We start from the raw sequence: 23,886 nt of genomic DNA, 5'->3' as shown, positions 1-23,886 counted from the left end.
TAACTCATTGTAAACTAAGCTTTAGTGTACATATGTGAGGCTGAGCGATAGATCGCATATGAATGGATAAAGGAGTTGGGAAGAGCACGCGAAAACGTAGAAAGCGAAACAGACGGGAATGACACAAGAGGCAATTCTAGCGAACTGAAACAAACAACGGTGGAGATAAAAGCGAGAGGGACAGACGCCGACAACGAAACGAGGCAACGCGACGAGGGCGGTATATAGGCTGCTGGATCACCTATAGCCTATAGAGTAGATACGCAGGACTCGTGGTCGTGGAAGAAGCATGCGGAGTACGCGCCGCGACAGAGTAAAGACCGAAAGAGAGGGAGAGAACGGCTGTTCTCCCCCTCCAGACTCTACACATTACTTGGCTGATGCCGATCGGTTGGGAGAAGGGGGATCAAACAAGCGAGAGCGAGTACAATGGAAAACAAGGATCGAGCGTGTCTCTGGACGTAGAAGGGTGACGCGAGTCGAGGAAGTGGAACTCGGTGAAACCGACCAATGAGACGAGCCTGCCGCGATGTCGTTCCCCCGAAATGAGCCAAGCGAAGGCGTTCCAGAGCGGTGAGTTCGCGCGGCGGCCACCAGATGTCGGTAATGATTCTTCGCCGCGTATTACCGGGATCACCATCAGGAAAGGCGTACGCGTCTACGCCCAGTAACGCCCATCGCAGGTCCTCCCGCCGCTTCCTCGCCGCAGACGTTCCGCGGCAACCAACTGGACAAGCAGGCCCGGTCCGGTTTCACGGCGTCGCACAACGACTCCGTCGAAACCCGCGTCTACTCCCAGCATCGCGGAGGACTCCACGTTTTCACGGCGCGATTCACTCACACGAAGAGCGCCTCTGACGTTCCTCATCTTCGTCTTCGTCCGGTGTATAATACTATCGCTGTCGCGTCGAGGACGTTGGTGATCCTTACACAACTTTCGAGAAATGTTCAGTCGTCGAGGACTTTGAAATATGTGAGAGTGCATCGTATTAAGATAATACAGCGAAGACTTTGAAAGGATACGCTTCGCGGGCTCCCAATTCTCGATTAAAATATAGGGGGTACCAACTGAAGATTATACGTGTCACCAGATGAGTATCGAATCCGGATTCGAGGTATTTTGTAGTGTAACATCATCAGAAAGTCGATGAGAAAAAATAAACCGAGGATGAAAGCGGGATGAAATATAGATAACCGCTTGTAAATAGCTCGCAAACTGTCCGTCGGAAGTAAAGTGAGGTTATGGTTTAGCCGGTGACAGAACGTTGATGTAACCGTCGGAAGTGTTATACTGCAAAAGAAAATTCGTAGACGGAAGAATCATCTTAATTGCTACGTTATGCCATCTCATTAATTCATCATGTACGTTAAAAAGAAATGAAGTTCGCATAAATAGTGACTAAGACACAAATCTGAGAATGACGTCGTCCGTCGACGCTAGACAGAATACTTCTGTAAGGTAAAGCGTTTAAAATGATATTAAACATCGAGGAAATATTATATTCAATTTAAAGTAATATCTTCTTTAGAAAAAGAAGGCATCATGAAAACACGATCTACAAAAGTTTCATTGTGATCGAATCAAGGAAACTGGATCTGTCATTGAGCGAGGTGGGTGTCTTCTCTCAGAAAAAAATGTCGAGTACATCCCCGGCGCCACCAATGGGTCTAGACACTGGGTCGGAATCAGAAACTAGATCAAGCCATCTGATCTCGCGTTTGGATCAGGATTCGGAAGACGCGGAGAAACGCGATCGAGCGCGAAGGACGGAATGCAGCAACGCGGATAGCGACTGCGAAAGCGACACGAGCGAGGTATTGAGCGTTGGCAGTGAACCCACGCCAACCAGCGTGGTCGGGGTGCGTGTATGCGGAACTATAAGATACCATGACCAGGAATCTGCGAGCTCCGGTCGCGGTGAGTTCCGCGATGAGGAGAACACGAGAACGTCGGAGACGCCGTCGCCGGCCAGCTCTACCAGCTGCAACGACCTGTATTACCAGCGCACATCTAGTAATCACGTGTCGGCGCCGAGTCCGCCCGGCTACAGTCAACCACCGTCATCTCCTACGGCGTCTTCCGTCAGATCCCCAGCTTCCTCCTCGGCCACCGCTTCGTCGCCAGGTCGGCCGGAGGCTATCCAAGAGGCTATCGTACCTAGATACCAGTCTGGTCAACATCTACTTTCCCGATACTCCTCCAGGGAATCTGAGATCTCCGATTATCCCACGCGGGTCCAGCATGGCATTGGTCACGAGATCATTTATCCTACCGTAGAGAGGTTACACCGCACACCCATAAGCGTACCTTTGGTAACGAGGCTCTCATTGTCACCGCCGTCGGCTATGACGGTCACCGGACTCCAGGCGACAACACCTGGCGTTCTCCATCCCGCCGCCTGTAGAGATCCACGGGAGACCGCCACTTTGATGCCGCATCACAGCCAGCATGTGCATCACCCCAACGCTCACACGCATCTACAACAGGGCTCGCAGGTGCAACATGTGCTGGCAAATTCAGTGCACCAGCATAGACTCTCGGTCAGCAAGCTCCTACAACGGGATCCGGGAAGTCCGGCATCGCCAACCGGCACTAAGGAAGAGAACGGACGTACCCTGCCGGCCGCGAACGGCGTATCGAACAGTATCGGCAACAACGGCAATCATCATCACAACAATCACAACAATAATAACAATCTACAACATCAGGCGAGTTTGAAGTTCAGCATAGACAATATCTTGAAGGCGGACTTCGGCAGGAGAATCACGGATCCGATCTCCCTGAAAAAATCCCGACCGAAAAAAGTGTCCTCGAGGCCGATCGACCTGACGAAAGACTTCCTGGAATCGTCATCCGACGCGTCCGAGAGGAGCAGCTCGGAGACGACGACGACGACGACCAATGCGTCCCCCACCGTCGTATCGACCGGAAATTCGACATCCAAAGCGACTGGATCAACCGCAACCGATCCTGGGAAGATGTTGTGGCCTGCGTGGGTCTATTGCACCAGATATTCGGATCGGCCTTCCTCTGGTGAGTTATCGATAGCATTATTTAATGCGATATTTTCGTGTATTGAGTTACGTAAAAAGCGTGACAGTAATTCATTCGGCGAAGTGTTTTCGTTGATGAGAGTTATCTGAAAAAAGTTATTTATCAAAATGTGCTATACGTGATAAAATCTTTGGCAATCGCTCGTGTAACGCATCACAACGATCAAGTTTCAATTTATTACATCGGAAACGATGATTTACATCATTGTGTTGAAATACGAGAGATCCGCATTACAGTCTCTTAAAAAGTCTACGAAAATACTTTGTATAAGTTAGGTTAAGTTTCATATTGTATAGAGTTTCATATTAATGGACGAATATAATAGCAAAAACGTATAATAATACGATTTATCAAGACATCTATAAAACGTAAATATTCAAATAAAATGGAATGATTGTTTGACCTATATAAGAATTCTCTATCAACGCGATTTCACGAGAATAATAGCGTAATTTAATATTCGAAGATCATATTGTACAGAATACGCGCGTTTCAAAAATGACGAAACAAATTTTACGCATTCATTGTTGGAGTGTGAGATTGCCCAATACTCGTAGATAGAATCTCTCATTAGGAGTTAGTATATAATGGCTTTAAGTACACCGAATGTATATAAATTTCTTAGTCAGAGAAGAAATATTTAAGTACACTGGGAGAAGGAGAAAATGTTTCTTGCCATTGTGCGAGAGAACGTTTGTTATAAACGGCTGCAATTTACTACTGTCACGATTCCTGTATAATACACGCTCACATTCGCGGTTGCCACGATTTTTAAATAATAATTAATTAGTGAAACGTATGGCGCGCGCACACATACACGCACACGTTCATTGCAACACTTGTGCTGCTTTGATAGGTGAATGGTACAACTGTTTAAATATGTAAACATATTTGGAAGAGAGCGCGAGTGGGAGAAGGAGAGACAGAGAGAGAGCGAATAATCTCATAATTTTGAGCGAAACACAATTTTCAATCTTGTATATGTATAATAAATGATTTAAGATTCTTTTATCGGTTTCATCACATTTAATTATTCATATATATAACGTATATTTGTCAACAAGATATATATATGTAACTTACTAGAAAAAGTAAAAATACACACACAATCATGTGACACGTGGACGATTTGGTTGCCTGTTTACGCGAAACTCATTTTGAACAAGTCACAATGTATTACAGCACCTTAGATTATTGACTATGGACAGTTAATTATCATCTGCACTTCGAGAGAAGTATGTCGGTATTATCGCCGCGTTTTTGCACCTTCAGTGCAGATAGATGGTCCTTTCAAGTGACACAGGAAAACGTGTAATTACTTTACTTCCCGGCCGAGTGCCGGCTTGATGAATGATAGAAATCGTTTCTTCGTGTCATTCATATCTGATATACGCTTATTGTCAGGAAATAATAGTTAAGCAGTCGGAGAAATAGCCGCTCTCTGCCTCATAAATCAAGCACGGCCATTTCTCATCTCGTATAACGCAAGTAACAATTTTCTAGGCGGATCTCCAAGGCTTGTGTTATTGTGCAAAAATTCGATCGATAAATTTATATAATTGAAATTCATTTATCTCTCTTTGCGTTACAGTTTACATAGTTTACGCGTTATTACATTAACGTATAGGTGTTTAGATCTCAAAAAAACTATATAAATTGGTATACACATTTATTTACGCACACATATACGCATACTGCTAGAACGTATGATTACAATTTTGCAATACTATATTTATTTCTATATCTTATAATTAATATGCCGTACATGGTGACATCTTTTTAAGTGAAAACTGCTCACACGTTGCATCTCTTCATCGCGAGGAAACTTGATAATCGTAATGTATCGCCATTATGTCAGATCCGTTCATTATGCCAAACACCGTGACGAATAGATAAATGCTCTCGCCTGAAGAGATATTATTGGATCACCTTTTGCTGTTATGTCTTCACAACGCGTAATTCCGCGACAGGTAGATATGAAGCACACACATGCATACAGTAGTTAAGACGACGACTATAAAATCTAATTACCGTAATTGCGCGTGTTACTCTCGTGTTGCGAAGCAGGTTCATTGATATCACGAGTATTCTTTTCGCGCATTCGCGTGCGTTAATATCCAGCGATGTAATCGTGATAATTTCGACATATATTTCCGTCTAGAAAAAAAAAGAGAGATGAACGAATCTAATCGGCGATGAATTGCTACTTCAAATATTTTATGACTTTCGCGCTTATAGTAATTAAAATATGATTGAAGCAAAGTTTCTTTTCCATTTATTGGCTACTTTATTGTAGAATATAAATCAAGTACGATAAAGTATTATATTTCCTCGTTACGAGCCTTGTTAAAGACATTATACGCTGCAATTTTTCTGTAATAAAATGCAAAAATTTAAAAATTATTAGACACATCTTAGAAGCATTTTCTTATACAATAAATTGTGAAATGTTAGATGGCAGAAAAATTTAAATTATTAATTAATTTATACATACTAAAATTTAAATTTAATTGTTGCTTACTTGCGGTTTACACATAAGGAAATAAAAGTTGTTTATAAATCACAGATAATTAATTAAAGATTTATCCAATGAAATATTATCAGCATCTGTCGTGAAGACCTAAATAAAAACAAGTAAAAAATTGTGCAAATTAGAAATTTGCATATTGCTTCCTCATAATTTTATTTTCTTCCCTTTATTATAAAAATATTTAGTCGGATATTCCAAAATTTGCGGAAGTTAGAACAACTATATCCTTTTTTTTTTAATTCAAAATTTCATAAAAAATGAACTCTTTCACCAACTCTTATCAAATTCAATACCAAAAGCATTCCTTTAATGATATTTTATTCATGTAAAAAATATTTAGTTTAATATCTCTGTGTACAGACATTTATTGAAATATTCAAAATTTCATAAAAAATAAATCTTTTCACCAATTCTCATCAAATTCAATACCAATCAATCTTTAATGATACTCTATTCATATAAAAAAATTTAACTTAATATTTCAAAATTTGCGGAAGTTAGAGCAACCATGTTCTTTTTGTGCACATACACATGCGAATATTTTGTAAAATTGATTTTTCAAATTTTTTTAGAACTTTCTGAACACATTGACATCGAAATTAAAAAAAAAATTGTTTTCGTGAAAATAAAGGTTTCTCTATGAGGAAGCAAAAGAGAACACGATCAACATCGACTGTTACCATTGTAGAGAAAAATTGTATCGCGTAATCGTAACGTGGGAAAGTGTGCGACGGCGATCGATCAAGCGGCGCGTTTACTCTTATCGTTAATGCAAAAAAAAAAGGGGGAACGAGGTCCGTGATAATAAAAGCCCGCGCTTCGGAATATTGCATAGTTAAATTCATAATACGTCAAATGGTCATCGCGATCGTCGACCGGATTGACCCGATACGATCGAGCGCGAGGCGCATTAAAAGCCGATAGTATCGCGCGCTAAAATCCATTTACGGAAAGTTATGGCTAATTAGTTCCCTCGATCGGGATGTGCACGGGCCGATTTCCCGTTAACGAGGCTCGAATTGATGCCACATCGGGAAAGGACAAGCGCATTCATCCGCGGGTGAGAATTTGAAAAATCTACGCGGAACGTTTTATATTGGGCCGATGGATATATGACGTAGGAACTCATTAAACGATCGATTCCACAAATAGGAATGCGGTGACAGTCGAGGAATTGCCACGTAATTAACATTCGGTAAACATTCGATTCAATGATACATATTTTCCTACATAATTACATACAAATAATATTTATTTAGAATTAAAAGAGTATGGAATATTTCGCAAATTATTGCGCGCGCTTTCGCGTTAAAAAAATGATTCTATCTCGTCCTGAGAAGAAAGACTAGTGCGATTCGATGTTGTCTATCATTGTTAATTGGCGAATGGAATCGGCATTACGTAATTAAGGGAACAGCGGGCGATTGATTCGACAAAAAGCGGCGCACATTATATGGACATATCGAGTCTTAACGAAATGTTCGCGGCGAAATAAAGAGGCATTAATTCGCGGACCTGGTTCCCGTAGCTTCGTTCGCCCCTTCTCTCTCTTTTTCTCATAGCCGATCGATCGAATGGGACGGCTGATATATATGTACATATGTTATACAATTGGCATACGTACAGCCGGGCGTGCTTGCTCCGTATCGGGCGGTCTCGCGGGATCCATCGATCTCTTGTTAGGGCTGAATCGAAGGTGTCTCTCTCGTTCTCCGCCGCTGAACACGATAACAAACCAAGTCTAGAACTACGCACGATGGCCCTGGAGGCAGTTACAAAACCTATGAATGGCTTCCGTTCGTTCCAGATATCGTAAAGTGTATTTTCAGATAAAATTGCGCCGTTTTCCTTTTATACATCCTTCTACCTACTTGTCGCGTGCAACAAATGACGCTGTTATCTATTTATATGTCTTAGATCCCAGGTAGTATCAAATTATGTACTTGATACGAGGACGAGCTCCATATCAAATAAAAAATCCCATTCTATTAGTTCCAAAAAATACCGATATCTTAATTTTAAAAATTTATTTATTTATTTATATTTTAGATTTTTATTATCTTTAATAATTTTTATTATTTAATTCTCAAGCTCAAATTTTATACCTAATTAAATATTTTAATTTTTGAAAAATAACTTTAAATTTGCAATTTAATATTTTTTTTTAAACTATAAAATATAATATCATTAAAAAAATAATTTAAATAATAATAATAATAATAATAATAATAATAATATTTTATTATTATTTATTATAAAAACCTTCTAGCATTAGAAAAATTAATTTTCATCAATAAATTTACAATTTATTACTTTTTATCAGACATAATGCTTTCTTTTTATTTATATTTAATTAATTAAATTATTTTTTTATTCCTTTTTTATACCTTTCTTCATTCTTCAATTTAATTTTTCAATATAATTAAAAATATATTCATCGGCGTTTGTCTTGTTTGTAAATTTAGCAATATTCCACGTTTAATTCGAAGTTATAATAATAATTATTAAAAACATAATAATTTAAAAAAAAAGAAAACAATTATCTGCTCGGCTATTATTGTACCTGAAATTAAAAATTATTATTACTACAACCCGTGTACATACAGTATTTAACGTGATGAGATATATATCAAATATAACATTTAAAAAAAAAAAATAAAAATTTAAACTCACGCATATTGTGTATGATAAGATATACATAACAATATTTATTAATTAACTTATAAAATTAAAAAAAATATCTTACTTTCTTTCTCTCGGTTTAAAGAAGTTTGCGCAATAAAAGAAATGTATCTACTGGTGAACACGAAAAGTTGTGATCATGTCGACATTATCATTAGAGATAAACATCTGTCAGTTTTGAGTCTGTTAATTATGTAACAACCGCGGGGTAGCTTCTGTTCCATTGGCAAGAGCAATGGCGAAAAAGCAATGGCTCGAAGGCATCAAAAACGAGACTTACGTTCATTTCATCATCCGAATGAAATCCCGCTTAACGATCTATTAATGACTTCGGTAATTATCATTCTTGTCCGCGATATTATCGTCTGCGGTTCATCTCGCGGATTAAATTTTTTCTCGTAAATATAGAAGAAATTAGATCTTGGCTGAAAGAAGCGGACGATAGGAAAGTATTTAAGGGTGTTGTTTAATATGTGACTTATAAAAAATTCTTTATTCAAATTTCTATCGATATGGATATAAAGTCGCGAATAATGGCGTAATAAATACGTGGCAGAACGAGGTAATTAATGACAGCTTTTGAGTCTTCGTGCACCAATTAGAGTCAAATACACGATTAAGAATATCGTGTGTAACGAGATCAATTTTTATAATTATACACTGTGTATGTGTGATAGAAAGAAGACAATCAGTATAACTCACCGATAATAAAATTCACAAATTATTATCGTATATATCTAGAAAAGGACTAAATGGATTTCAAGAACAAATCGCAGTTTATCTCTCTATTTATTCGAATAATTTTATCATTTTAATACGAAAAGCTTAAATTTTATTTAAAACGTCAATAGCCTCATTTGAAACTTACAACTTTTTTAACATATTTTTCTTTTTCTTAGATATATCGAACAGCTGATTTTTGCATGTCGCTGTCTCGCTTTTTTACGATTATCATCAATACCCCTTATCACCATAGAATTAATTAATAGCTAACAAAGTAAATATTAATCAATCGTTCCGATATATCGTTATGGAGAAGAATCATCTCGACGCTTAAATCGGTATATATATACACAGGGTGTCCTAAAAATTTTGACACACAAAATTCGAAGGTATCATCTAAGCAAGAAGTGACAGCGTGACTCCACCTCTCGCTTAGATGATGCTTTTGTTACTAAGAGACATACACAAGTAATCCGTCGTACATGCCTGCCGATACCGGCCTATCGTGTTCCAACGCGCTCATTAGCTCACATATTTTAATTAATAACGCAAAAACTATTGCAAATTTTGCAAAATGGTATAGGACTTTTCGACTCAGTTTGGCCTAATCTACCTTCACAGTTCGGGTGTGTCAAAATTTTTAGGACACCCTGTATATATATGTATCGCGATTAGCAGCCCGCATTAGTAGATGGATGGCACGGCGGGCGATCCATTTACTAGCCCCGGGAATGCCTTCCCTTGCCATTCAAATATCCACTGACTTATGGGTGTAACTTGGCACGAATCGGGCATTTACATGGTCGGCGCTGGGAAGCAGCTTCCTCTGGACCCACCATGCTCATTCGTTGGTGGGAGATCAAGTATGATCTCTCTCCGATACGGAATGCGTGCGAATTTAATCAATTAAATAAAAAAAGTATACGAGGATCAATCGAAAAGACATTTGCATATTTGTATTGATATCACAGTTTAGCTTGCTAACGTGAAAATTATTATAGTGATTGAAAATAATTTACGGTAGCTGTACAAAGAGACATGCATTATTGGTAATCTTTCACGGATTTCAAAGCATTTGATTAACCGTATTCATCGATCCTCACGGTAATAAATTAGCAGTTAATAAATAATTAAAAGGCCATGTGTCGATGAGGAGAATGATGAGTGTATCAAAGCCGATAACGGTATCAAAGCCAATACATTATCGAGATGCAGTGTCGATAGAACGAAGCATTAAAGAGACGCGTCGCTGAAGTGTCTTTAATTAGAAATTGTTTATGCCAGATGTGTATAGCTTCGCGTTACTACACACCGGGATAATCTCTGATAGTTAATAAACGGCAGAAAGAACGTACATCGAGTTCGCTAATGAGCCTCCGGATTGACAGACAGGCCATAGGTGTAATGCGAGGCACACGCGGCCGATTACGTGTTTAGAAATTGAGTTCGCCGCTAATCGGTATCTAGGGAGACATCAAGAGTCTATCAGTGAAAGGAAATCGGCAAAACGCACATTCATCATAAGATCTGATTTCGGTCCATGAACAATATATGTGTGGGAGATATAAATAGAAAAAAACAATATAATATATCTTTATATTTTAATTATTACAAATTGATTTTTTATTATTTTTAACTTTCTAGATGATAGATTTGAATTTTATTTTAAATATAGCTTGCATTCAAATTGGCTATATAGTTACGCAACTACTATTTCTAATTAATAAAAATTTTTATTATGCATGTAATGAGAATTATTCGCATCATATCAAGTTTGATGTAACTTATTGCAAAAGTCTCATTAATCCATTAAAATTATTTTCAAAATAAATAAATTAAAAATATAAGGACTTTAGTTTTTTTTATTATATTAACAAAAAAAAACATATAAAGAAAAATAATATTATATTTAAAAAAAAATATTTTTCAATAAAAAAGAACACGTTTTTTTAAATTGTTTTTTAATTGTTTTTCTATTTAAAAAAAAAACTGGTTTTTTTACATCTCTCCCATATATTATTAAGAATTATTTATTTAAATATTTCTGACTAAAATATTTAATCTTACAATTGATGTTAATTTTCAAAATAACTCAAAAATTTTTTAGCTGATTAAAAAAATTCTTTATTTTTACTAACGCATACTTGACTCGTATGCGAAGCGATGATTCATTTCTTCCGTCTTTTATTCCATCGTAGATAGTATTTCAAAGTATTGAACGGATAAACATTCTGAATAGAGCACAAGTATTAATCAGCTGTTAAAACGTCTTTCACATTGTGCAGAATCAGATTCGCTGGCAATCATCCGAATTAGAGATAGACCTCTTGGTCATTATCGAAGAACAAACGAGAGATTCTTTTTCGGTCAACCTTTGTTCCCCTCATTGTGGTCTCGTCAATCACGATGTCGTCCGCAAGATTTACACGCGTAGCAATAACACAGCGCGAGCGTAGGTGTCTCGCGGGAGGAAGCTGTTTGTCGTACGCCTTTATAAACGGAAATTATACTCGCGCCTCGTGACATCAATCACGAATTCTTATAACCGTTTTATACGCGTAAGGACCCGATGTGTGACACGTGTAGTAAATTCGTGGAAGCTCTATTTGAGAGTGACTCGTTCAAAGAATCGTGTTCAATGATGCCGTTATTTACGATCGCGTCATTAAATCGAGGTGGAATAAATCTCATCTCCGCTATATACATTGATCTCGATGATTATTCTGTCTCTGTTAATCAATCTAAGAACAATAACAATGTCTGTATAAAAGAAGTTTTATATTCTTCACCAAGACATTGTGTGATTTACAGTATCGATAATATACGTGCTAACCACAACTCATAAAACGAAACTTTAGATGACAAAATAAGATTCTCTGCTTGTTATTAAATTTTTTCGAAATCCATATAGAGTCTTGAAGACAGTATTTTCATCCTTCGCGATGAACGACTGCAACGTAAAGGAAGGAAACACTGTCTTCAAGATTGGTAGATTGTACCTTCTGGAGGACATCAATCATTTCTCTGACACAGACACATCGAAACGGTCGTGAATGCACGCGGGAATAACGGACGTGCTTTAAATGGTCGTTGTCGTCAACAATGGCAGCGTAAATTTACGCTTGATACTCAACGACGGCGTGAACGTGACGATTGGAGCCCCAATAAAAGTTGTTAATTCGAAAAGTTTGCTTTCTAAAGCGTTTTCAAGCGCCCGAGTATCAATACACTTCTATTCACGACATATATCTAATGCTCAGGTAACCTTTCTGGTAACAGCATTGATGGTTTTCGTAGTTGTCGAACAGAATATACGTCAATCTCTTCAGGGCGAATAATTCACGAGAGGAGAAAGTGCTTAGAGCACGAAAGTGGACCTGTCGTCACTCCAAGACATAATGATCGCGTCTTTACTCTCCTACCTGGGTGCAGCTAATTCAGTTCGCTCAGTCACGTAAGTCCCGAATATGTCACAACGACTTACATTATAATACGCTCTCTTACATCGGGCAGCGATGGTTTTACATGTATGAGACATGTTCCCTCATTTGCTTTCATTGTATAAAATGAAAATTGTGTCCATTTAGCTACGTGTACGAGTAGCACGTATTAGGAACCATAAGAAACTTGACCAGTCAGTTACCGAATAAGGACAATATTCGACACATATATTTTACACAGTTAAGATCCAGTTTCATTCTCCGATTTTTAATAATTTATCTCTTCAAAAATTTCTTGATCCATTTAAATCTTTTGCAATAACTCGTATAGGTAGCTTGAAATAAATTTATGTGTGTGTCTGGAACTTTTAAAAGTATCTTCCTGTTAATAGCCAATTATAATTACACTTGTCATTAGACACACAAAATATATTTATATGAAGAATACAGAGATAGTAAGAGAAAGAGCAACATCTTATCATCCTGAAACAAGTGTCGATTGGTGATCTTACGTAGCCAGGCATGAAAAACTGTTGACCATTTAGAACACGTCAATCACGCATCACGGTCCCTCGAGAGAGACACAGGGAAGCGTGCAAATGCGGGCCGGAAGTGGTCCTGTCGTCAACAATGATGTGATGAACGCGTCTTTGCCTCTGCCATACATACGCAATAGTCGGGTCCGAGATTGTGAGTGTATCCCGTTGTGTGTATTGAAAAGAGGGGACTTACACGCGTACGTGGGTGGGCCGTTGCCGCCTCGTGTCCGGGATTCTTCGAGCACGCGGTATTCCCGTAGGGCGCCGCGACGACACGTGGCATTGTTGAGAGATTCGGTAAATTATTAGCAAGGCAACACACGGAGAAAAGCTATGGTTTTCTCTCTGTCCGCCGCCTGGTTGCTTCCTTTGCGCGCGTGATGACTGTATTAGGGATACATACGTTGCCGCGCGTCAACTGTACACTTTTTAGATGAAGATCAAGAGAGATGGCCATTTTCGCGTACGGTATTTACGCATTATTAGAGAGATAATTGGATTTATTTATAGCCGTCTAAAATCAAATGCCCGCAATCTGTGTAATATATGTTTATATAATTATTTGACAACGTGCAAAATATATAGATACATTATGAGTACAAGAAGATCTTCAAGAATTTCTTCATTGATAACGAAACGAGATTGATTTTCGTGGAGGCAAGCAATTTTAATTTTCTGTAAAGCAGTGTAAAAGATTAGATATATCGATGATATATCGGAGATATATAAAGTTAATAGATTCCATTACAAACTTGTCATAAATAAATTCTTAACAACGACTTTCAAACAAACGAGCTAGGGAAGAAGATAAAAAGAAAACGATCAGGTATTCGAGACATCGTTCTCTTAATTGAAGTTATCATATGAACTGCCATTCGCTTCGGAGATATCTATATTTCGTTCATCGATAATGCGATTAAAAAAAAAGATCGTGGTAGTGGTAATGGATGACATCATTACGACGAAGGGTAGAATGGGTATTTATGGAAGGCAGAAGGTAACCGGTCGGGCGACTTTCGTGGAAGACGAGCGAAGTCAAAAATGCCGGATCGCGTCGCGGATTGGCGTACGATTGGCCGTTCATTTGCGTGCGTTACAAAGTGTTGCGTGATTCATTGTTAACGAGACTGAGGAAATTATTAGCGAAAGTAGATACATAGGATATAACTCGTGCGGCTTCTTGGCGCACTTTTTTTTTTTTCGCACGCGAGCGATGTGCAACGGGGTACCATCGAGAAAAATACGCGTTTCGTGTAACGACAGTTTCTTCATTATTCAACTAGTGTGGATGCAATCGTGCATTATGACAATTAACGCCGAACCTTCAATTATTACAAATTGGCAATGAAAATTCTTGCCTCTCGTAATGTCTCTCTATTCGTTTACTATTTACCCATGAGTGACATTTGTTCGTAGCGTGACCAATTGCCTTTCAACGACTGTTCCAGTCGTATCACATGGTACGCGCGTACACACATTTTGTAGAAGAAAATATAGTAGGGATTGAATCTCTCTCTCGAGTGTTGCAACTTAAACTACACAATGTACGACACGCATAACATTTTGCGCGCCGTACAAGTAGGACAAACAAATGGACTCTATACTTATGAAAGCCATATTCCTTTCTAAAAACGATTAAATTATTTAAAAAAAAAATATATATATATGAAAAAATATAAATGTATTTAAAAAAAAAATTACAAATCGTGATCCTGTCACGTGAAAATTTGACTTACCAATTTTCCGACTTCTTTTTAAAATTGCTCGTTCATTTGTGAAAATTTAATAAATTTTATTTCATAACATACTCTAAGAGGGACGAGGAGGGGAGGGAGGTAGGAGGAGGGGGGAAATTTCGCGTCAAGAATTTATGCGACGTTATAGAAAATCATTCAGTCTCGCTCTTCTGCGAACAGGTGCTCGACCGTACAGGAAGAAATGGTTAGTTCGAGTAGCCGGAATTCGAGCAAGCGTCCCGCGCGGCACGCAAGGGAACACTTCCTCTCGTCAATTATCAGAGGCATATCATCGCGCGAAATTGCAGCCGGACGCGAAAAATGCAGCGCGCATCGCAAGAAGAGGCGCTAGCTTGCATCATCGACACCGACTAAAACTCCTCTACGCGCATCTCACGTGTCGCCGACAGCGCGGCGAGATCGGCGCGCGCAATGACGGATGACGTACTACTGCGAAACGAAGGGAGACGGAAACGTTAATCGGTATAGGAAAGCCGCCAGCAACCGGTCGGACGGCTTCGCGGAAGGCGCAACGAAAAAGGCCGCTGGCGAGATCAAAAATATCCCGATCGCGAGGCGATCATGCGCGATCGTTAGCCGGTAGTCAGGTGAAAATTTGTTGCCTGAGTATTATCACGCAACGATATAAGTACACGCACGTATACTCGCGCGCGCGCGTGCGTGTGCGAGGAGAGAGATACGGACCGGCCCACCCACACTACCCCGGCCCGAAAAACCGGCCGCTGTTCCTTCCGTACGACTATAATTTATCGCGGAGTGACTGACTGGTCGTTAGAGCGAGGGAGCGATAAGAGAACATCCGAGAGAGAGAAAGGGAGAAATTATGAATGTGCGTGCGTGTGCGTGTGTGATCGACCCGTCCGTCGTTTGAGCGATTAGGATGGCATCCTCCTGCGTTTCTTTGTGGATCTCGCTCTCGAGAAACTTGCTTACGTCGTTAGCGAGGTATCGTTACGTCATTTCGCTCGAGCTCCCACTAATATCGAGATATTTTGCACGTACGGTAATGGAATTCTTTTGAATAAAAATACTTTATAGTGATTTAAATTCAAAACGCGTATAGAAGCTTTACTATCTCTCTCACTCACATTTATATTTTATGAAATAATTATTTTTGTTGAATATTATCTTTGAATTAAATTAGATTAACTGCTAATTTATAATGTAAACTCATTGTCTTAAAAAAAAAAAGAAAAAATATATGATTAAAATAAAGTAATATAAAATTATAGAAAATAATATTATATAATATAATTTATTATATAATAATTATATAAAATAAAACTAATATAAAATATAAAATTATCATGAATAATGTATATGCATTCGTAGCATGAAAATATTTATACCGTTACGTTTTATGATTGAAAAATGAGAAAGAGAGAGATACAAATAATATACGTGTGCGTGTTTGTAATTTTAACTTATAACTGTTTTTTTTTTATTGAAATATTAATAATATTTTTTATAAAAAAAACACTATTTTGCATTTATCATGGATTCGTGGCGAAGTACAATCAACTTTATGCGCTGCGGTGTGTACGTTATCTGATTGAAGTTTCTTTATAGTTAATTACTTTGTCATACTGTTAAGTACCTTTTAATTCCCAGCTCATTCCCGATGTCTGCCTTTCAATCGGCAAGGCCGTGTTTCAATTATACTTTCGCGGCGCGCATTGAGATATTAAATGAAATCCATAAATTCATGGACGCGTCTCGATTAATCACGGTTGCATGAGCTGCGTGAAAGGTAATTGCAAGCCGCAACTGAATACGCGCCGGTATAAACGCACGATTATTCCGCCGATTATATCTAATCTGAATTATCTAAACACATTACCGGGCTTTGCACAATCGTGGAACCCATTATAACGCACTCGTCCTAAGTTACGAGACTCGCGGAGCTTCCTGGGGGATGCAGACGGGAAGAAATTCGTACAAGCTTTCTGACCAAAATTAACGACCGGGAGGGTCGCGCGAAAATAGAAAATGGCCGAGTATATTCGTTGACGATTCGTTAATCTTTGAGAGGGTGTTTAGTGCGAGACTGTCATCCGAATCGGAACGCCACTACGCGTAAGAGAAGCACGCCGGCTTTTCTAAGCGACGCCAATCTCCACACGCAATTCTCATCGCGCCACGGCGCGACTGGTAATTTTACGAACCTACGAAAATAATCCTCCTCGATCCGGGACAATAAAATTCACTCGAGCGAAACACGTCATTTTACAAGCCGATACCACTCGGGGCAGTTTCGATCCGAGAGCGGCGGTGTTTACCATAAAATCCAATAAGCTTAAGTGTGTTCAACGCGAAAATAAGATAAACCCTCGATCTCAGTAGACACCCCCTTGATACATCAAGGGCGCCATCGTCGGATAGACCCACCCTAGTATAGTGGCCCCTCCGCTAAAATCCCCAGCAATCACCCTTCAGCATTGTGAGCCCTCTAATATTAATTACCGATTCGTCCTCGTTGTCTACGAAGTAACGGCGATGAACCTACGAGTAATCATTTGTTCGCGAGAGAAGGAGAAAGGAAGAGAGAATGAGAGAGAGAGAAAAGAAAAAAAAAAGAGAGAGTAGCTACACGATCGAGCTGGGAACGTTTAACGGATATCTGACGAGTTCATTAATAACCTTTGGTAGGTAGGTGGATAGCTCTTCAGGTATTCGCGCACTTAATTGATTCTCTTACATAATTACCGCAAACTTCTTTCTCTCTCTCTCTCTCTATCTCCGTGTTGCTTCTTCAGGCCTGTTCGATCACGTATCGTCCACCCGCAGTTCTACGACTTCGCTACTTTTTCCGTTCGTGCCTCTCGTTACCTCCTTCCAGACACTGCATCGCGAGAGAGATACGTTTACGACTTTGAACCCGATACTTGCACAGACGGGAGATGTGTTGGAATGTGGAGAGGCATAAGAAATCAGAGATTATCCGATTCGTTCGAGTATCGAAGTAGCGTCTTGCGTGAACGAGCTGCTTTAAGGGTGAAAGTTAAGATGATATCGTGTTAATAATAATTTTGTTATTCTAATTGTTGATCTGTCTAATTTTGCATGACAAAATTGTTGTGTACATATCGTCCTGGATTTATTAAAGATATTATATAGAAATAACGATGAATGTGAGAATTCGAGATAATTTAAAAGCATGAATTTGCTTCAGTGCCTTTGAAGATAGAAATGAGACATGTGGTGTGAAAAGAAAGATCTTACTGAAAGAAAAGAAACCTCATAAAGGTAAGAGAATGCCAAGTCCGTAAAAAATATGCCAACTCGTACATAACAGAAAGGGTTAAAAAAATATTTATTCCTTAAAAAACTTATAAAGAAAATTTTCTCCTAAAAAGTACCTTTAAAAAAATTAAAAATAAAAACTAAGCATGAAATCAATAATTAATTTTCCTTTAAAAAATAATTTTCTCATAAAAAATAAAAAAGCAAAACATTATTTTCCTCTAAAAAATAGAAAATCAAAATTAAATCCGAAATAATAAAAAAAAATTTGCTTTTCAAAATAAATTCAATCCTGTAAAAAATAAAATAATAAAAACTAATTTATTAAAGATATATGGAAACAAGGCTAAATACGACAATTTTCAAAAATATGCCTGCTTCAGTGTTTTTGAACGCAGAAATGCATACAATATAAATCAACTGTGCAAATACTATGGGGTTAGTCTACAAACCCTACATAAAACCGGGTAGGAGACACGTGGTGTGAAAAAAAAAGACTTTGTTCACCCTCGTGATGATTATGCCTGGAATGCCCTCGATCGACGTTGTGAAGCGCGATACTGTCGAAGGGCTGCTTTAATGAATTTATAGAGACTCGGAGGGAGTTCCCCATAGAACATCCCAAAAATTCGTCAGCCTATAAAAATATACGGTCCATATATAGTTTCGAGAGGATGAACATCCCGCGAGTAAAAGTGATATAACGAGAAAAAGCGCGAATATTATATGTTAAGTTCGTGATTAATATTTCATAAAACGAGAACGTACAAACAGAATAAAATATGTCGTAAAAGTTAAAAGCCATCGATACAGTCTGTAAGACAATTACCTTATCGCAAAAGTAACTTAACAATCTCGGAGAAAACAAGTTATGCATAATTCTGGGATCGCGTGCCTTCATCGTCGACGTGCGATACGAGTAAAGCAATCTTAAAAATTCACGTAATACTAACGATCGCAAAGTATAACGTTTCTCGTAACATTGTTAACAAATGTTTTACTCTCACCCGAGGAAACGTGCGTCCGGTTAGTCACACGACATATTTTCGAGGCTGCATTATCTGCTACGAAAATGTGTGCAGGTCGGCAACGCGGTAAATAAAGAATTTATCCGCCTGCTATAACCCGGTTAGAGGTAAGCGAGAGTAAAGTGCAGGTCGATGATCGACCTTTCAACGAAGTAGTTGCGGTTGTATCCTCTCCACACTCACTGCTTATGGATATAAATATATCGACTCGTCTTTACGTAATCGCGGCTACACTCGCATGATTACTCCGAAGAGTCCAAAATTTACGATCCTCCGATAATAGTCGGGCCGAGAGAACACGTATCTGTACGTCACACGCTTGTGTCATTACGTTCATCCACTGTGGAAATAGCCACGTTGGCCGATGTACTTTACGACGATCGCGCCTGTAGTAAAGCACAATAAAGCACGATTTGCCTACCTTACGTAGGAGTTAAATTCTCGCAATTTGCATTGCGCCGTTCTACTTTGAATTCAAGCACGTTCGTGAATATTTCTCTCTGTCTCATAAATTAACATATTATTAATTAAAACCATTGAAAGCAGAACTGATTATTCACCTTACAATTATTTGTTTTTAAATAAGTGCCTTTACATATTTAAAAAATATATAAAAATGCGATATATAAGACCAAAATTAATTTTTTCACGCTTTAAGGATGTATTGCAGATACAATCGTAATAAAAAGTAGCTGAAATTCGTTATTGATGAATATATGTATATTTCTTATGTAGTTTGAGTATGAAAAATTGCGTGGAATATTACAATTTAATCATAGCTACAATATATACATGTATTTTTGAATTTCTGTTGCCTTATTACTGAGAATTTCTGAATTTTGTGAATCAAAATGATTAACTTTTAGCAATGACGATACCTCAACGAAATTCAACTTGACAACACAAAATTTCATTTATAAAAATAAAAGAATTTACTGAATATCAGAATAAAAACAGAATAAAAATAATTAATAATCACAAAATATACTAAAAAGATTTTCAATTATTTAATTGATAAATTTAATAATTTGTCATTTCTTTGGCGAGCGTAAAATATGACAACATTGTAATTTTTCATAAGTTGGCCAGATTGCGCACTCTATACATGAGGTCTATTGGATTGTACGCATGCATAGGTTATATCATATTTTTCTGCGTGTGCCTTAGAGGTTAGTTGTGTTTTTCCGCAATGAGCAAAATAAATGGACGTTATCATTGGAATCGAAAAAAGTGACCAAAAGTGTGAAGCGACTTTTCCAGCAAAAAGTTCTCAGCTGAGTACGGTGTTGCCATATTTTCACAGTGAATTTTGCGTCATATCGGATGATATAACCAATTTCATCAAATTATGTTTAATATCTTGTTAAATATTTAATCAAATATTTTCTCTATATATATATAAATTACACTTCTGCAAATTTTAAACAAATTCTGAATATTATTTCCATCTCTTTTGGCCATTTGAATTGACGTGGTCACACATTTTCCATAAGATCACGAGTTAATTCGCTGCAAATTAAAATCCTCATAACTTTTGATCGCTTCAGTGAATCGATTCAGAATTTTTTTATAAGTTTCTGAACATATGTAAGAACATTCTGTACAATTTGGGTTAAATACCTGATATTTCAAAAATAGGTACAAAATATCCTTAAGCATTACATAACTTAATTTTGCACGAGAAGTGTCAATTGTTTTACGAGTAAATCGTATCGCTCTTGTTTCCGATGAAATATCATTATCACTTTTATTCTCCTGTATATTGCAACTTTTTCTCACCGATGATAATGGCTACATGCCATGTCCAATTAAGTTTTCCGCGAGGAATTACATTATTCGCAATAAGTTTCTTACGGGCACGTGAAGTGTCGCTCAGAATTCGGTTAATTACATCAGGCTTGAAACCTCGCATTATCTGTCCCCTTCTCCCCCCTCTCCCTCTCCCCTCCCTTTACTCACGCGTCGCTGTGTTGCATATTTTTTTTTTCGAAGAATAAATGGAGCAGGACTCGAATTAATTTGTCACGCGGATAACAACAATCTTCTCACATTTCACGATAATATTACCGTTACGAAGGCGAATGAAGTCGGAAGACCGCCGCTTCAAGAACGCGTCCGTCGCGCCTTTCTTCCTTCTATCGCATTTTTTCGACGTGACGAATATGCCACTTTTTTCGGCACTTAATATCCTGTGGATTTATATCTCGTGCGTTCTTCCACTTCAAGGTAATTTACAGTCTCTTTGGAATATATGAATCTTTTCGAATCACGTTTCATCACTCTGAGTACCATTATAAGCACGCTCTGGAAAGTACAAAAAAAAAGTTGAATCTTCCTTTTTTTACGAGTCGGGCGATTCGAGCGAATCGCAAAAAGATTTCTTTTAAATCGCGAGTAATGCGACAACTTGCCAATTGTGCAATTCCTCGATGCTGAATATAAATTGAATGGATATCGGGGAGGACGGGGGCGCACACACGGTGCTCGGCAAGAGCAGAGAGATTAGTAAATCCATATTATTAGCTTTAATGAGCCGAGACGCCGACCGCCTCCTTGCCCACGGCGAGATCCCGGCAAGGTGTGTGGCGAAAGTCGACTGCAGGGTGGCCTGTGTCCGGACTCTGAATACGTTCCTGAATACTATTAATCGATTGAGAGACGACGAACCGGACGGATATCCCGCGTGGTTTACCTATCGGTAGCAAGGTCAGCAACATTCTCCCGCATTTGTATAAAGATCGACCTGGCCGTTCCATTTTTTTACATCGCGCCTGCTTCGTACTTATTTTGCAGAGAGGGTTCCGCAAAATGACTTGTAATTTACTGCACGAAATGACGCTTACTCGGGATATAATGATTAGCGTAGGACACTTGCATCATCAAAAATCTCGCGCGAGTTGAAGGAATAATAATTAATTAATTATCCCGAAGCTGGGAATTCAATTATCTTTATTTTCAACTGTCTATCATTCATCTTCATCGCATCGGCAGTTTTCCAAACGTATGCACGTTCCGAGAACGCGTCAAGGCAATTGATAAATCATACAGTGTGTGTGTGTATGTGTGTCTTGAGTAATCTAGTCGTAACTCTACTGTTTATTCCGGCGAAAAGAAGGTCGGAAGATTTTGTATTTCAAAACAAAGGTACAACTTTGTGAAAGCAAGAGCGCAATTGCAATTAATGGCTCCGACTGACTAAATTATATCGAAGACTCCCTTTTTTATCGAAGCATCACTCTGTTGCTTATTTCCGAGTTCAGATAGGTGACTCAGGCAGAGCTCCACGGTTTGTGCCACAGCGTGGCAGCATGGGTGGCAAAGTTACATTAATTGATCCGGTAAGAAAATTATACGATGTTTCCGTCGCCTTTCAATGTAACAGAAGAATGAACGGATGGAAGCGAACGAGGAAGAGAAAAAGAGAGAGAGAGAGAGAGAGAGACAGAGGAAGAGAAAGAGAGAAAGATGCGCGAACGAAGAGTCCGCTTGATCGTAGTCTATGATTATGTTCTTGACTTTTGCGGTCAAGCCTCTTCATCCGCGCTTCTACAGTTCTCTCTATAGTGTTCCTTCCACGTCGCTTCGTGTGTGCCGCCTATTTATAGAGGCTTATTACTTTATTGCAACCGGACTTTCTGAATGCATTCCGCCCACGCAGTAGTCCAGCGAGAGCAGCGGCGAGTTTTTTTATTTTCAAGTCGAAATCGCTGCGCGGGTCAGTGCTGCCGTAATTGTTGCAGCTGCAGCTGGTGAAATTTTCGCGCGAGCACCGAAACAGAAGCCGTGAAACATTACAGTTAGGATATATTCTTGCAATCGAAATATATACCAATGTTCGTACATCATAACAAATTAAATAGAAAAAGAAAAAAAATTTTTTTGAATTAGGGCTTTTTGACCGGCAACTTCAAAGAATATATTTGTGAATAGCGAATTCATTCATGAAACGCTAACGATATCAGAAATAAAAGGAATTAATTAATATATATGCTCAAAAAATATGTAATTATTCAACATTTCTGATTCTTTGAAACTTCGAAGATTGAAGTATCGAAGTTTCAAAGCTTTGAAGTTTTGAAACTTCAATCTTTGAAGCTTCAAAACTTCATCAAATAATTTTATAAATGTACCTTGATAATAATCGTGGCATTATGACTATTATATTAAGTTAATGTTTGTATAATTCTGATTTTTCGAAGCTTCCAAGAGTGAAGTATTGAAGTTTCAAAGCTTCGAAGCTTTTAATACCAAAAGCTTTGAATCTTCGAATCTTTAAAGCTTCAAATATCCAAGCAAATCCTCAGTCCTATTTTGAATCATCTTATTCAAAAATCATTTTTGTATTAAAATATCATGTTTTTCTTTCTATGCATAAAAACTTATTTTTTTCTATGAAATTTTGACTGGATGCTTCGAGAATACGAAAGTCAAATTGAATGGCATCGAACGGAACAATGTACCACGTCACTTATGTATCACAATTAGTTGCGACAGACAGGTGAGACCCAAAGTCACGCCTCTTTGATGTACATGTGGAACCGGCTTAATATCTCTCCACTTCTCTCTTCTTTTTCTTCCTTCCTTTCGTCTGTATTTATCAGTCGATCATCCTGCTTGCGAATGGTAAATCTTCATCGACATCAAGTGTCGAACTTACTTGCTCGTTTATAGAATTCATTTCTCATCAAGCTTAGGTAAATATTCTCAAGCATTTTTACATCACTCCACTCGTCACAATCATATATAATCCACGAAGAGACTAAACAATATATCGTGTCAGATGTAAATGAAATATGTATGATCCCGTATTTAATTTCAGATATAGCGCTTTTAGTAAGAACATTTAAATTCATCATAAAATAATTTTTACTGGTGGAAAATATTTCTCA

At 38.2% G+C, this 23,886-nt stretch overlaps 1 protein-coding gene across 1 annotated transcript; it reads left to right on the top strand.

The window, feature by feature from the left end:
- Window positions 1-723: 723 nt before the first annotated feature.
- LOC126858041 (mucin-6-like) lies at window positions 724-23,273 on the top strand. The gene is made up of 3 exons (XM_050608047.1): window positions 724-1,459; window positions 1,530-3,034; window positions 23,197-23,273. The coding sequence occupies exons 1-3, from the start codon at window positions 1,419-1,421 to the stop codon at window positions 23,271-23,273; spliced, it is 1,623 nt and encodes a 540-aa protein (XP_050464004.1). The 5' UTR covers window positions 724-1,418.
- The last annotated feature ends 613 nt before the right edge of the window (window positions 23,274-23,886 follow it).

The sequence above is a fragment of the Cataglyphis hispanica genome, chromosome 23, assembly GCF_021464435.1.
Source record: "Cataglyphis hispanica isolate Lineage 1 chromosome 23, ULB_Chis1_1.0, whole genome shotgun sequence".
NCBI classification, from domain to species: Eukaryota; Metazoa; Arthropoda; class Insecta; order Hymenoptera; family Formicidae; genus Cataglyphis; species Cataglyphis hispanica.
The sequence above is the reverse complement of the archived record's forward strand: the minus strand, read 5'-3'. Positions and strand labels throughout refer to the sequence as shown.

Coding starts and splice junctions, on each gene's coding strand:
- LOC126858041 (XM_050608047.1), top strand. CDS start 1,419: ATGACGTCGTCCGTCGACGCTAGACAGAATACTTCTGTAAG. Junction 1,460..1,529: donor AGACAGAATACTTCTGTAAG/GTAAAGCGTTTA, acceptor TATCTTCTTTAG/AAAAAGAAGGCATCATGAAA. Junction 3,035..23,196: donor TTCGGATCGGCCTTCCTCTG/GTGAGTTATCGA, acceptor GATTTTTCGAAG/CTTCCAAGAGTGAAGTATTG.